Source organism: Drosophila bipectinata, chromosome 2L (assembly GCF_030179905.1).
Source record: "Drosophila bipectinata strain 14024-0381.07 chromosome 2L, DbipHiC1v2, whole genome shotgun sequence".
Lineage (NCBI taxonomy): Eukaryota > Metazoa > Arthropoda > Insecta > Diptera > Drosophilidae > Drosophila > Drosophila bipectinata.
The window spans coordinates 6,955,107-6,968,558 of record NC_091736.1 but is presented as its reverse complement, the minus strand read 5'-3'; the positions used below and the strand labels follow the sequence as shown (position 1 = coordinate 6,968,558).

At 41.9% G+C, this 13,452-nt stretch overlaps 2 protein-coding genes across 9 annotated transcripts in view; one reads left to right on the top strand and one right to left on the bottom strand.

The window, feature by feature from the left end:
* Plc21C (Phospholipase C at 21C) overlaps window positions 1-8,000 on the top strand; it is a 51,075-nt gene extending 43,075 nt beyond the window's left edge. For 4 of the 8 annotated variants that reach the window (XM_070277690.1, XM_070277688.1, XM_070277687.1 and 1 more), the window contains 8 exons: window positions 410-659; window positions 2,062-2,165; window positions 4,119-4,332; window positions 4,390-5,253; window positions 5,645-6,128; window positions 6,193-6,594; window positions 6,655-6,799; window positions 6,861-8,000. In XM_070277690.1, coding sequence (XP_070133791.1) covers window positions 410-659; window positions 2,062-2,165; window positions 4,119-4,332; window positions 4,390-5,253; window positions 5,645-6,128; window positions 6,193-6,594; window positions 6,655-6,799; window positions 6,861-7,094 — 2,697 coding nt within the window. In that variant the 3' untranslated portion in view covers window positions 7,095-8,000. Of the gene's footprint in view, window positions 1-409; window positions 660-2,061; window positions 2,166-4,118; window positions 4,333-4,389; window positions 5,254-5,644; window positions 6,129-6,192; window positions 6,595-6,654; window positions 6,800-6,860 lie in introns of those variants that run through there. The other 4 variants (XM_070277692.1, XM_070277691.1, XM_017231390.3 and 1 more) reach the window with 4 other exon arrangements.
* A 2,223-nt stretch (window positions 8,001-10,223) lies between these two features.
* Window positions 10,224-12,908, bottom strand: Ent1 (Equilibrative nucleoside transporter 1). Its single transcript, XM_017231395.3, has 4 exons — window positions 12,386-12,908; window positions 11,826-12,126; window positions 11,297-11,767; window positions 10,224-11,240 (listed from the first exon to the last, which is right to left on the bottom strand). The coding sequence occupies exons 1-4, from the start codon at window positions 12,662-12,664 to the stop codon at window positions 10,846-10,848; spliced, it is 1,446 nt and encodes a 481-aa protein (XP_017086884.2). The 5' UTR covers window positions 12,665-12,908; the 3' UTR covers window positions 10,224-10,845.
* Between the last annotated feature and the right edge of the window lie 544 nt (window positions 12,909-13,452).

Below are 13,452 nucleotides of genomic sequence, written 5' to 3'. Positions count from 1 at the left end.
GACACAAGAGGCCACGTGCCAGAAAGCAAGCTTATGGCAGCAAGGAGCTCAACATATGATAGGTGGAGTAATTGTGGATACACAGAGGGAAACATATTGTAACTAAATAGTTGGTAATTGTAAAAAATATAAAAAACAAAGCTAACTTTGTTAGAAGAGTGGTTATTTCAGAAAAACTTATTTTAAAATACTTAAAAATACTTAAAATACTAAACCTTTAAAGTGTATCCCAACCAGTTTAATTTTCCTCCATGCCTTAAAGGCAAAACTTTTATTCTGGGAAATGGGTAACCCATCAACTTGCAGTTATCAGATAGTTAACAAGTCACTCGGCACTAGTACTTTATGTCAGCTCATTTATTTTCCCACCAACTTACCACTACCCTCTCCTAATGCCCTCTCTTTTTAGGCCAAAATTGCAAACTATTGCCGTGAAATATTTGGCGATATGCTGCTCGACAAGCCCCTGGATTCGCATCCTTTGGAGGCAAACGTGGACTTGCCACCGCCGGCGATGCTGCGACGCAAGATCATCATTAAGAACAAGAAGAAGCACCACCATCATCATCACCATCACCACCACAAGAAGCCGGCAGGCGGGGCGGGCCAGGTGGGCGGTACACCGGCAGCTAGCAACAAATTGACGGCGGCGAACTCAGGTGAGTGCGGTGCGGTGCCACATGGCGTATGCGTAATGTGGTCTGAGTTATGTGTTTTTGGTTGTTTTTGTTGCATATGTTACGGGGTTGGAGCACATGGCACATAGAAACCCCTAACCCTCTCTATCGTCTATGAAAAATGCAAATTAGCTTCGCACACGCAGCAGCTGCTCTGTATTTTTCTGGCCAAAAGTTCCCCAGTCAGTTGGAAAGGCTGGCAGGGAATAACAAATTCGATGAGGGCACAACAAAAAAAGGGATGAGTGTGGAGTGTGCCCTTAATGAACAGGGCTACCGGATACAGGGTATAGGATGCAGGATACAGTGGTAGCCTTATAATTGAAAGGAAAGTTCAGCGAACTTTAATAAGAAAATTTTTAAAAAGCTTATAATTGGCCACTAAATGTAATTAAAGAAACTAAAATTTGAATATTTAATGGGTTATTTATAGCCACTAAATGGTAATTAAAATAAAGCCAATCTAATGCATTAAAAGCCCAATTAAATGTCTACTTATTATAACCATTAAAAGCCTATTCCATTATAACCAAAATAATTAAAACATAATTCATCTAAAAGCCATTAAAATCTAGATCACATGACTAAAAGCTTCATAAGCTTGAATCTAAACTAAATTCGATTAAATTTTCCATTTTCAATAAGCAAACATGACTGTAAGTTTCCCAAAAATTTCTCCTTTCCAATCATTGAACATAATTTTCTGATAAATAAGAACACACTCCGGGCTATTTGGCTCTTGCTGGCTTGTAAGCCAACAATATGTTTGGCTAAAAATTAAAAGTTTCAACGAGTCCTGGATATCATGCTCCCCCCTCGACTCAATCACGAGAAATAAAAAGAAAACTTTTCAAAGAAAAGTTTTTTTCCCAACAAGAGCAAAAAATTCGTTTATAAATTGTTTGGGGAGAGTAGGAGATCCTGCAGGAGCTATTTGCATGCACAGCTGCAGAGTTCTCCCGGGGACCCGACATTTGTCGCCATTTTGTAGTGACCGCATCCTTGCGCACCCAAGTCCCCCTTCTATCCTCCCCGACAGGCACATCCTGTTTGCATTGGCCGGATGACATTTAGCTCATGAATTGCAAAAAGCCAATTTATAAATGCAAATGACTTTGGCCCCCAGGATGCAATTGCCAGATCCCAGCTGTTATGCCCGCGATCCTGGGTGCCCAACAGCCTCCGCCTCGTAATTTTATTGAAGCCCTTGTATATATTAATATCCTTTTTATTACTTTTATTATATTCCATTAAGCCGAAACTGGTTTTAAAAAGCCATCGGCAATTTGGCTTTTTCGCAGAAATCTTATTTCCATAATGGTCTTTCGGTATTAAATTCCATTTAAAAAAATGTATATATTCGATTTTTTTGTACTTTCCACAGTGGATGCAAAGGCGGCGCAACAAGTGGCCGCCCACGAGGAGGGAGGCGTGGCCAGGAGCACGGCCAACGGAGACATCGGCCCAGGACATGCACCGCCATTGCAAGTGAGTTTTGTTCTATTGTTTTTTTTTATTTTATATTCGAAATAAAGTGATAAAAAGGTCAAAGGACAGAACATAACCATTCATTATTGTTGTGGAGGACATGGCAGTGGTCATATCGTGCCTGTAATTGCATTAAATGGCCCATATATATGTATAGTTTTGTACATGAAGATATATGTGTCCCAAGCCTTTGTTGACTCGGCTGATTTGTTTCTCTGTTTGCTGTTGTTCCTGAAACACTGATGTTCAGGATAATGATGATTGTCATCGGACTGCTCTGTTTGCATTCCTAATAATCATGATGACAGGCACACGAAGGGATAATGCACTTGGGGAAATATTTGGTAGTTTTTATAAGGGATTTAATCATAGCTACTATGTTTTATTTCCATTGGCTATTAACTATTATTTATTTAAAAACAGCTTCATATTTGATGGAACTAGAGAGTACTTTATATTAACTTCTTAAGATCATAAACTTTCCCCAGAAGCTCTTATGCTTTAGTAACCTATCTATATATCTTTTAACATTTCTCTTTATTTATCTCTTTTTAAAAACCCATATGAAACAATTTTAAAGATTAAAAGACCCTTTCATTTCTCACACTGTTTGAGTTTATGGCAGGACCGCAAAAAGTTATAAATGAAAGTGTGGAAATGAATGAAATAGAGTGGATGTGGCCATGGATGGTGCTATGGATGTGGCTGGCAATGGGAATATGAACGTGGAGCATGTGAATGGCTGATGTTTGATGGCCTGGGACAGTCAACGAACTGTAAACTATGGAAATGCCAAGTGGGCCAGGAGTTGGTTGTGGCCAGCCCAAGGGGCAGCTGACACACGATATGCTCACTAATCAGAATTTACCATGACCAGGAGGATACCACTAAGATTCGCATATAGTAATCAAAACGAAGGCCCACAAGGCGTTGGTTGGTGGCCGTGTTGGTTAGCCCCCAAAAGTAAACGCAACCTGAATGGAAAACCAAAACTAATTTGGCTAAATGTTTGCCAAATCTCCAACCCTTCGGATGCATTTTAATTTAATTGCTTAGCCCGCCATTAGTGCAGCGTTATTATTTATGGTTTAAAATTTCTGGCTCTTTTTTTATTCATGTCTAATGGCCAGGGTTTAGGTTTAATGGTCGTGTTGCATAATAAATGCTAATGGAAGTCAAACACCGCCCGTCCAGGATGCCCACGTTGGCCAGGATGCTGATGTGCATTTTGGGCTCATTTGTTCATTGGGGATTTGGCTTGGCCTCCGGTTTTGGCCACATGTTCCCATTATGGCCACTCACATTGGCGGCCGGAATTGTTGGGGTTTTATAAATCGATTCCGGAGTGACGTGATTCCATTGGGATGGCTGAAAGGAAGGGGGCGCCCTGGGCGAAGGCGAAGGCAAGCGGAAGCCTGGGACCACAGACCGCCGTGTCCTGGCTGTCGTCGTATCGTCGTAAACTTAATTCAATGCCCAACAATGCATTCTGCGCCACATCCCCTCTAGGCCCTTTTGAATTCCACAAACGGGTAATACAATCTGCGCCACTTTCTTGTCCTTGCACTTGCGGAAAATCCCAAGAAACTTGATTATTTATTGCACATCTTTAGGATGGGAGGGTCTATTGACTTTATGAGGCCTTAAAATAAATAAAAAGTCCACTTCTTTAAGGAATATTTTAACACAAATTTGAATCTTAAATAGATTCCAATTACTAAGAAAAACCATAGTATTTTCTTTGGTGTATTGCATGGCATGGGTAAAGGGTTTCTTGTCTGCGATAACCACACAACATCATAATGGGTTTCATATGTCATCTGCCATTCCGGGCTCGGGTCCTGCACTGCCATGACATGCAATTTAATAGTTCCCGGTTTTCCGGGTGGTGACCTAAAAGAAGGTTCAAGAAATGCATTCGCCCTTAAAATAAATCTTTTAAATTCTTTCCAGCAAATCCGACAGAGCTCCAAGGACAGCACCGGCTCCTCTGACTCTGATAGCTCCTCGGACGATGAATCCCTGCCCAATACCACCCCAAATCCGCCCAGTGGCAACGAACCGCCGCCGGATAAGGCCCAGAAGGAGACGGAAGCCGGAGCCGAGATCTCTGCTTTGGTCAACTACGTCCAGCCCATACACTTTAGTTCATTTGAGAATGCGGAAAGTAAGTAGGATTTGGTTTTAAAAGGATATTGGTTAAAACTTTAAACTTTTTTTTTAGAGAAAAACCGTTGCTATGAGATGTCCTCGTTCGATGAGAAGCAGGCCACCACCCTGCTGAAGGAGCGACCCATTGAGTTTGTGAACTACAACAAGCACCAACTCTCCCGCGTCTATCCGGCCGGCACCCGATTCGATAGCTCCAACTTCATGCCCCAGCTGTTCTGGAATGCCGGCTGCCAGCTGGTGGCCCTCAACTTCCAAACCCTCGACCTGGCCATGCAGCTCAACCTGGGGATCTTCGAGTACAATGCTCGATCTGGTTACTTACTGAAGCCGGAGTTCATGCGACGCTCGGATCGCCGGCTGGATCCTTTTGCCGAGAGCACAGTAGATGGCATCATCGCGGGCACTGTGTCCATTACGGTTCTGTCCGGGCAATTCCTCACCGACAAGCGGGTCAACACCTTCGTGGAGGTGGACATGTACGGTCTGCCAGCGGACACGGTGCGCAAGAAGTTCCGCACCAAGACGGTCCGGGACAATGGCATGAATCCGGTGTACGACGAAGAGCCTTTTGTCTTTAAGAAGGTGGTTCTGCCGGAACTGGCCAGCATCCGGATCGCGGCCTACGAGGAGGGCGGAAAACTGATTGGCCACCGGGTGTTGCCCGTCATTGGCCTGTGCCCTGGCTACCGGCATGTGAACCTCCGGTCGGAGGTGGGCCAGCCCATAGCTCTCGCATCCCTGTTCCTGTGCGTGGTGGTTAAGGACTATGTGCCCGATGATCTGTCCAATTTCGCCGAGGCTCTGGCCAATCCCATCAAGTACCAGAGTGAGCTGGAGAAGCGAGACATCCAGCTGTCGGTGCTGACGGATGAAACGGATGCTGTGGCCAATGCGGATGAGGATCTGTCCAAGTCGTGTGAGTAGTCGTTAAGATAGAAGAGCACCACTATGGGTTAGCACCACTCCCACCACTTTGATTAGCAATTTTAATTTAAATCTTCTTTTCTTTCTACTTTTCTTTTCGATAACTTTTTCATGTAACTTTCGGTTAAACTTTTGGATTTATGGATTTGGTTCAAAACAAACAAACAATCCTCAAACAAACACCAACCTATATACCCTATATACCCCACCAAACAACCAACCAACCAACCAACCAAACCAACAAACCACACACCCACCTACACCCACTCCAATAAACGGTTGACGGACACACAACAAAAAAATAAAATAAATACTGCACCACCTTTGTATTTTTGATTCTGCCCCCCAATCCGTTTCCTGCTCGATACTCTCTGATCCTCCAGTCGTTTTCGTCCAAGTAGGTGGCCAGAAGAAGGAGCTACGTCCGGTGGAGTCGCTAGCCACCTCGCCCAAGCACCGGGCCAGCATCTCGGCGGCGGCTGCCATGAGTGTGGAGTTCCGGGAGGCCGCCGATCGTCCGGACGGGATTCGGGGAGTTGGCGGTGGTGACGATAGTGCTTCGATTGTGGCACCCAGTATCCAGCACCAGCACTCCCTGGACCAATCGGTCTCCACCTCTATCCGTCAGGTAGAGTCTTCGCAGTTCGATGTGGACCTGGTGATTGCGGAGCCTTTGGAAAAGATTCTCGAGCACAAGTCCGTGAAGGAGAAGCGCCTGGAGATGGAGAAGAAGCTGGAGTCGCTGCGCAAGAAGCACGACAAGGAGAAGGTCAAGATCGCCGGCCAGAAGTCGAGTCCCCTGGAGGGCAAGAAGCCCAAGTTCGCGATTCCCAATAAGCTGGTAAAGCGGCTGAGCAACAAGAGTCTGTAAGTTTTCGGACGTGGCCTTTGGAAGAGAGGAATAGTGCCAGATGACGCCATTTGAAATTAGTAATTGTCTCTCTCCCAACAGCGAATCCACTGTAGAGATACCCCCCTGCCCCCTGGACCTCGGTGACAGCAGTGAGGAGAGTGTCGGCACAGCCGCTGATGCTGGCGAGGATTTGGCCGGTGGCAGCACTACCTCCAAGGACGGAGTCACCCAGGAGAGCCGACTACGCAGTGCCTGCCGGGAGTACACCACGCAATACAGGGAACTGCAGGAGAAGTACCACGAGGCCATCTATACTGCTGCGGAGAAGGTGCTAAAGACCTCACAAACGTCGCAGGTGAAGCAGTTGAAGGCTTCTCTGGATAAGGTCACTGGGGAGGTGATGCACCAGCTGCAGGAGGCACGTCGTAATGAGGTCAAGACCCTGGCCACGGTGCACAGGGATAGGGATGAGCTGGTCAGGTGGGTTGAGAGATATTCCTTTAGCATAAATATGGGAATTTAAAACAAATTCTCTTCTAGGATGAAACGCGAGGTGGCCAGCTCTGTGGTGGAGCGTGGAGTGGCGGAGCGAGTGCGTCTGAAGCAGACTTTTGAGAGGAGAAATGATGAGCTCCAGAAGCAGCATGAATTCGTGAAGAATGCCCTGGCAGAACATCGATCCAAGGTGAGTTTTTAATGAAATACTATCCCTTTACTAAGTTAATTTATAACCCTATAACCTGTAGGCCCGTCAAATCCTTGACAAGGACGCCGAGTCCCGCAACTGTGTCTCCAGCAGTGGCTTTTTGGTGCTCTTCCATGGACCCCATCATCATGGCTGTACTGGTAGCACCGGATCAACGGGCAATAATCTCACCCTGAATTTGGATGCGGGAGCTGTTGGCGGAGGTGGCCTATCCGGAATATCTCCAGCCAAGTCGCACAATAGTATATCGGGCGCTGCAGAGATGAAAACATAAATCTCTTTCCGTTCAGGATTGTTGTCCCCGCCCGCCCGTAATATTTCTAGGATTAAGTTTGTGTGGTTCTACAAGTTGTTAGTCTTCAGTATTTGCACAAAAGCAAACATAGAGAAAAAAAGAATTAAGTCTAAAGTCTTCGTAGAGTTTAAGAGAATGTCGCTGCAGAGGAGTGTGCATGCGTATTCCCCTGTTTTTTTTGGATGGGAACTGACCTCGACTAAAATCTAGAACTTAGGGCCTTCCAAGAGACCTAAGCCCATAGGTGTAATCCAAGCGAATCGCGTTTTTCTAACTGAACAAACTAGTTGTAACTCTATCGCATGTATGATGTACTTGTAGCCGTAGTCTATCCGTAAACTGTATCTGTAAAGTGCAGTCCACTGCGTGGTATGCATGAATGTATAACCCTGTCGAACCGTATGGTTTCTTCCTATATGAACTTCGCTGAAACTCTGAGTGTCTATTTAAGCAAAACGTAACAGAGATGACTCTTAGTATATACAGATATATATACATACATATATATATATATATTTATTTCGGAAGGGGTACGAGTGCTCCAATCTTTCTAAACGCTAATTGTGGTTGTGTGTATTACTCTTTTTTATAATCAGTTTATAATCTATTTAATTTATATATAACTTGTACGATTAGTTTAAGGCTCTCGCACAAAATCAAAAAAAAAAGAAAGAAAGAACACTGTGAAGTGAATCTCGTGCGCACAATGGCGGAAGCGGAAACGGAAGCCAAGCACAAGTCTAGGCCAACACTTAGTCAATTATTATTTCCGGTTGGTAGCTATTTATTCTTGATTGTTGTTTTAGTCACTTTTAGTTCTTTTTAAGTTTATTTAGTTTTAACGAAAGAAGCTCCAATAAAGTCGTATTTTGAATTGTTTAAACACCCCGCTCCCCGCACCTCTTTTCTCTTTGGTCCGACACACCTACACACACACACACATGCACAGACGATGTCGCACACAACCTACAACACCAAAAAAAAAGGATAAAACCCAAAAAAAAGGATAAACTTAAACGGCAGTTAACAGATTGGAGGAGACCCATGACTCTCAAACTGTGAACTCAGGCCGCAGTCTCAAGACAATCAAAAATACAAAAAATTTATTAAAATATTCAAACTTAAGCCCTTATTTGTAGATCAGATTAATGGAAAGGACACCCCTCTTCTTAGTAATAAAATCGAAAACATAGAGTTGGAATGACGAGAACGAAATAATAAGCCCAAGCTGCCTTGTAACTAAATCCAAAATTCGAACATAGCCCCAACAAAAATATTAAAGAAAAACACATACAACATACGAGTAAACGTAAATCTAACGAACACACTAATGAGAATAATCAAAACAAAAGTTGAAAGTACATTTCACTGGACGGCAGAACCACCTTAGATGTTGTAATTTCCCCATACTTACTTACTCAAGAACCGACGCGATATTAAACCCATTCCCACAAAAAATAAATACAATATTATTAATAAAACATAAATCGAAAACAGGGAACGAGGTCTGGACTCTGAAACTCCCAATTTGATGTTGTAATTTTTGTGATCGTGTGTCGTAGTTTTCATAGTAAGATTGTCCCCTCAACCCAATCAGATATTACAAAACATATATCCCACATAGTAAGCAAGCAATATCCAGATCCAATAGCTATATATTGCTATATGCTGTATGTGTGTGTTTCCCCTGATCCACTGTCCCAAACCACCCGAAGAATAAAAAAAAAGTATTACTACATCGTCTATTGTTGTCTATCGTCTCAAGTTCGGTGTCTAATCTCAGTGCGTAATCTCAGTGTAATTGGCTTGACTTAATCCAGTGCAGCAGTGCAGCATATGAATATAATAAATCATATATTATATAACTCAAGCATAGTAGAATTCAAGCATTAATTCGAAATAGTTTTGGTGTTGTACGTATGTAAGCATTACTCGATCCAAACTGTATCCTGCATCTGTATCTGTGTGCTGTCGATGTTGTTGTTGTTATTAGCTTTCTCCTCAATAGTTCTTGCTGTTATTGTTGTAGATTGCAGACTATCCTTATCTTTTGCATGCGCCCACCTCTTCCACACCCCAATCTATTCCAAACTTTAAACAAAAGGCTTTAATCGCTGTTCGTTGTTCGTGTGTATTTTTTAAGCTAAGTTAAACGATAAATGAGAACATAAACTTATACGAAAATGAAATTTAAATTGAAAAGCAAAAATCGGTGTCAAACACCAGAGAAAGTGGCGCTAGTTGTCGTTGAAAAGAAATAATGAAAACGGGATATTCCAGCAGGGGATCCCCCTTTAGGCTATGGCCGTTATGACGGATGTATGGAAAAAAGATAAGTTTTGAGCGGTGCAACTAACGAATTTGTTGTTGCCTAATAACTTAAACTAGTTAAATAAATGTTTAGAATTACCCTAGAGTTATATACAGAAAGATCTACGTACATATGTATCGAGGAACCCCATTGTTGCAATAATATTGCCAAGGCACTTACCAATAATTATTACCAGAAACTAAACTCTTGATGTTAGCAAGAATTTAAAATAAAGTTCACTTAAACCACGAGAATAACTTCGAATAAAATAATATTGCAACTAAAGTACGCCCTGTTCAGAGTGTAATTTTTTCAAGATAACCTAGAAATGATCTTCAAAAGAATACATTTTAAAATATTAAATTACAGATTAAACTTCACTAATATTTCCATTAAAATACAAAATTTTTCGGTTATGAGTTTTCTGAAATTGGTTGAGCTTTTAAAATTGTTTTTTAACTTCATTTATTATTTTTTAAGATTTTTTAAAGCATTTTTTTCCGATTGTGTACTTTTTTCTATGATTAAATGCTAATTTTTCGGTATTTTTTTTCCCAGGACCAATACATTACATTAAAGGGCATCCAAAAATATAGCATATTTTTCGGCGTCCCGTACTGAAGATAACGTAATGGTCCAAACTACGTAATGTAGGACAATGAAAAATCCCCAAAAAGTTAAAATTTTATTGAAAATCCTACAAAATCGGGAAAAAATTATATAAGTTGTAAAACTTTTGAAATTACAAGATATTTTTGCCATTGTTTTATATTTTATTAGTTTATTTTCAATGTATATTTAAGTAAATCTATAACTATTCCACTTTATTGACTTAAAATTGTAAAATGATTTTAAAACATTCAGCTTTGATTCAACTATTACAAATTTAACAATTACAAAATCAAACAATTACAGGATAAATCAATGTACTAAATTCTTGACAGTTCAGGGCGTTTAAAAACAATTAATCTGTACATTTTAAATCAATTAAAGTCAAACAGTCAGTGTTTACAATGGAGTTCATTAGATAAATCGATAAAAAAAATGTCTAAATAAAAAAATAATAAAATTAATCACCATTGTTGTTGTGATCCGCAAAAAATCCTAAAAATAAACGTTAAACCAAAAGAAACTAAAGCCTTTTTTTTACATTAAAATTGATCGGCTTGGCAAAATTATAAACTTATCGTTAGCCCTTGAAGTTATTATAAAGATTAGACAAAAATTGACAAACAAGAATCTCAAATCTATACAAATCGAATTGAATTAGAATGGGGAAGATGTCGGGATATAAAAAACACTAAGCGCTAATGATATGAAATCAAGATCAGGTAACACAAAATTATAAAACCTTTTGATTATATAATTTTCTAAGGCACCATTTTGCAGACTCGTTAAAATTCCTGGCAGTTGCAAGTATCACAGCATCTGAACGAATACCAGGCTGAGAAACGATCCCACTGCCATGCCACAACTCAAGGCAGCGGCCATAATGGAGGAAGCCAGTTCCTTCTCGTGCTGTTTGACGCTCCTGGGCGCCGATATGAGCAGTATATTGGTTAGATAGCCGTTGGACAGGGCAAATACGATTATCATGGCGATAAAAGTGTAGTCGTGCTTGACCAGAGTAGGCAGGAACTGGTGCTCACTGGAGTTGGAGCACAAGAAGAAAGGAATGAAGACCATACGCACGATGGTAATAAGAAGTGAAGTGCCTTGGTTCTTTGGTCGCTCCCACCAGCCCGCCAAAAGACGTCCAAAGTAGTCGCCACAGTTGAAGAACAGATAGTTGACCACCGGAAGATAGTAGACATCTAAAGAATAGAGAGATTTGGAATATCATTTTTGAAAAACTATTCACTGGACTTACCTGTCCACTCGCTGTGTCCATACTCCGATTGCATGAGCACTGTAACCGACGGATAAACGGAGAGCGTGGTGGTGTACAACAATGCCAGGCAGCTGGCATGTAAATAGATTTTCGACATCACCTGACGCATTATCGGTTCCAAGGGCACACCTTCGGCTCCGTCATTGGGACTGTGCGAGGGCACGGCACTAATCACCTTGTACTTGTCGCCACCTTCCAGATAATACTTGAAAAATGGCCTACGAGCCAGGATCACATAGCACACGATGCAGAGCAGGATGAGTGCTCCACCAAATATGAAAAATATAAAGGCAGTAGTGTTCGGACCAGTATCAAATGCAAGCACGAGTATAAAAGCCAGCGCTGTGAGAATGCCACCAAGAGCCTGTCCACTGACGACAGCTGTGATGAACTCAGACGGAAACAGGCCAGCGACACCGTACAAAGCTCCTGACATGGTAGCTGCCGAAACTGAAAAATAAACATAGGATTATCATTAAGTTTAGACAGATATCTTACTCATACTTACTATTCAGCAGAACCACAATCACAAGAGTTATCAAAAAGAACTGCTCTTGCCATTTGTCCGTATTGATCTCCACGAAACCTGTGGTTATCCCAAACAAGACCAGAATCATCCAAAGGGTGCCCAGCATCTTAGTGCGCAGGGAGACATGATGCCCGTAAATGGCATTGAGAATCAGGAAAGTTGTTCCCGAAATAGTGGCGGTCAATGCCAAATCACAGGTGAAACTTTTTTGCAGCGGGGTGAGTTCCTCGTCCAAATCTGTGGCATTGATCGAGGTATTACGGAATTTGTACTTCCAGTACTGTGAGAAAGGGAAAGAGAGAGACGGCGGAAGGGTTAGGCTTGAGTCAGCAAAAAAAAGTACAAAGAAAAGCTAAAAAGAGTTATCGTCGTAAAGGCGACGGCGACGACGACGGCAGCAGCATTCATAAAAGCAAAACAATGCTGATAAGCCAGCGTTACTTAGATTTGCGCTTGTCCCAGATCCATGTGATGTTCAAAGAACAGTTTCAGATGCGGGCGATCTGGAAAATTTCCACAATTAATTAACATTGACTTACATCTTCCGCCGTCACAAAAAAATTCCAGGGTGTCATTGTTCCAATTCCCAATAGATAGAACACAAAATAGGTGAAGAGTCTACCGCTGGTGGGTTCATTGGAGACCAGAACTACTTCATCCTGGGTCCTTTCGTGCAAATATCGCTCATCCGCCAGGTTGTACTGCTGCTGGTGATCCTGCGGACGGAAGGCAGGCACAAAGCTGCCCTCCGTTCCAACATCATTTTCTTCATCCTGGGTGCTGTCCAGGAGCCTCTCGGTGTCATCGTTTGATGGCATTCTGTAGTTTCAGGGTGTGTTAAGTGTAGTCCGTTCAGGGTGTGGAGTTTGCCCGCACAACTTTCAGATCATTTACTCCGCTTGATTTCAACAACAGCTGCAACAGGCTGCTTCCTCTATTGTTTCAGCATTATTTAAATTTAAATGGCTTTGTTTAATACAAAAAATTTATGCCTTGAGAGGTAATTACTGATTAGACTACAAAACAAAATAAAACAGAGTATTACGCGTCTAAGAAAAATCAGCTGTTAGTATGACCTTAACTGAAAGTAGGGATTTATTTAAATTTATACCGTAATATGTACTTTTTTGAATATCGTATACGATTTATTTAACTTCTGGTCCTACTGTTGCGCGCCAAATTTAAATTCTGGTATTTTTTCGATATAACATCACTGTTACGATAACAGTTGGCGCAAAGTTCAAAACAGATTCCTGCTATGCAGCTTTTGGCAAGTTTAATTACATTTTATATTTGCTAACGAGCAAATTACCAGCGTTGCATCCGCCACAAATCGTAATTTAATTGCCAGCAATAGCCGCCACAATCAAAAAACACCAATATCAACCCAGGCCACAAGAGCTGATGATGAATGAATGCAATTTGTATTTAATCAATAAGCACGCCCCGCAGTGTTTTAAATCAGCGCACAGCTTCGTTTTACGGCTTAGCGCCAGTCGCAGGATGCGATCCCCCCACTTTCCCTTTTCATATCCCCATCCTTCAAGCTGGATCCATTGGGAAGTTGGGAAATTTTAATTGGATTTGCATTCGAGATCGTCCACGA

Bases quoted from the DNA above. Each gene is read 5' to 3' on its own strand.
- Ent1 (XM_017231395.3), bottom strand. From the start codon at position 12,664: ATGCCATCAAACGATGACACCGAGAGGCTCCTGGACAGCACCCAGGAT. The intron at 11,768-11,825 runs GTAAGTATGAGT...TTTATTTTTCAG, and splicing joins GATTGTGGTTCTGCTGAATA to TTTCGGCAGCTACCATGTCA. The intron at 11,241-11,296 runs GTAAGTCCAGTG...TCTATTCTTTAG, and splicing joins TGGACACAGCGAGTGGACAG to ATGTCTACTATCTTCCGGTG.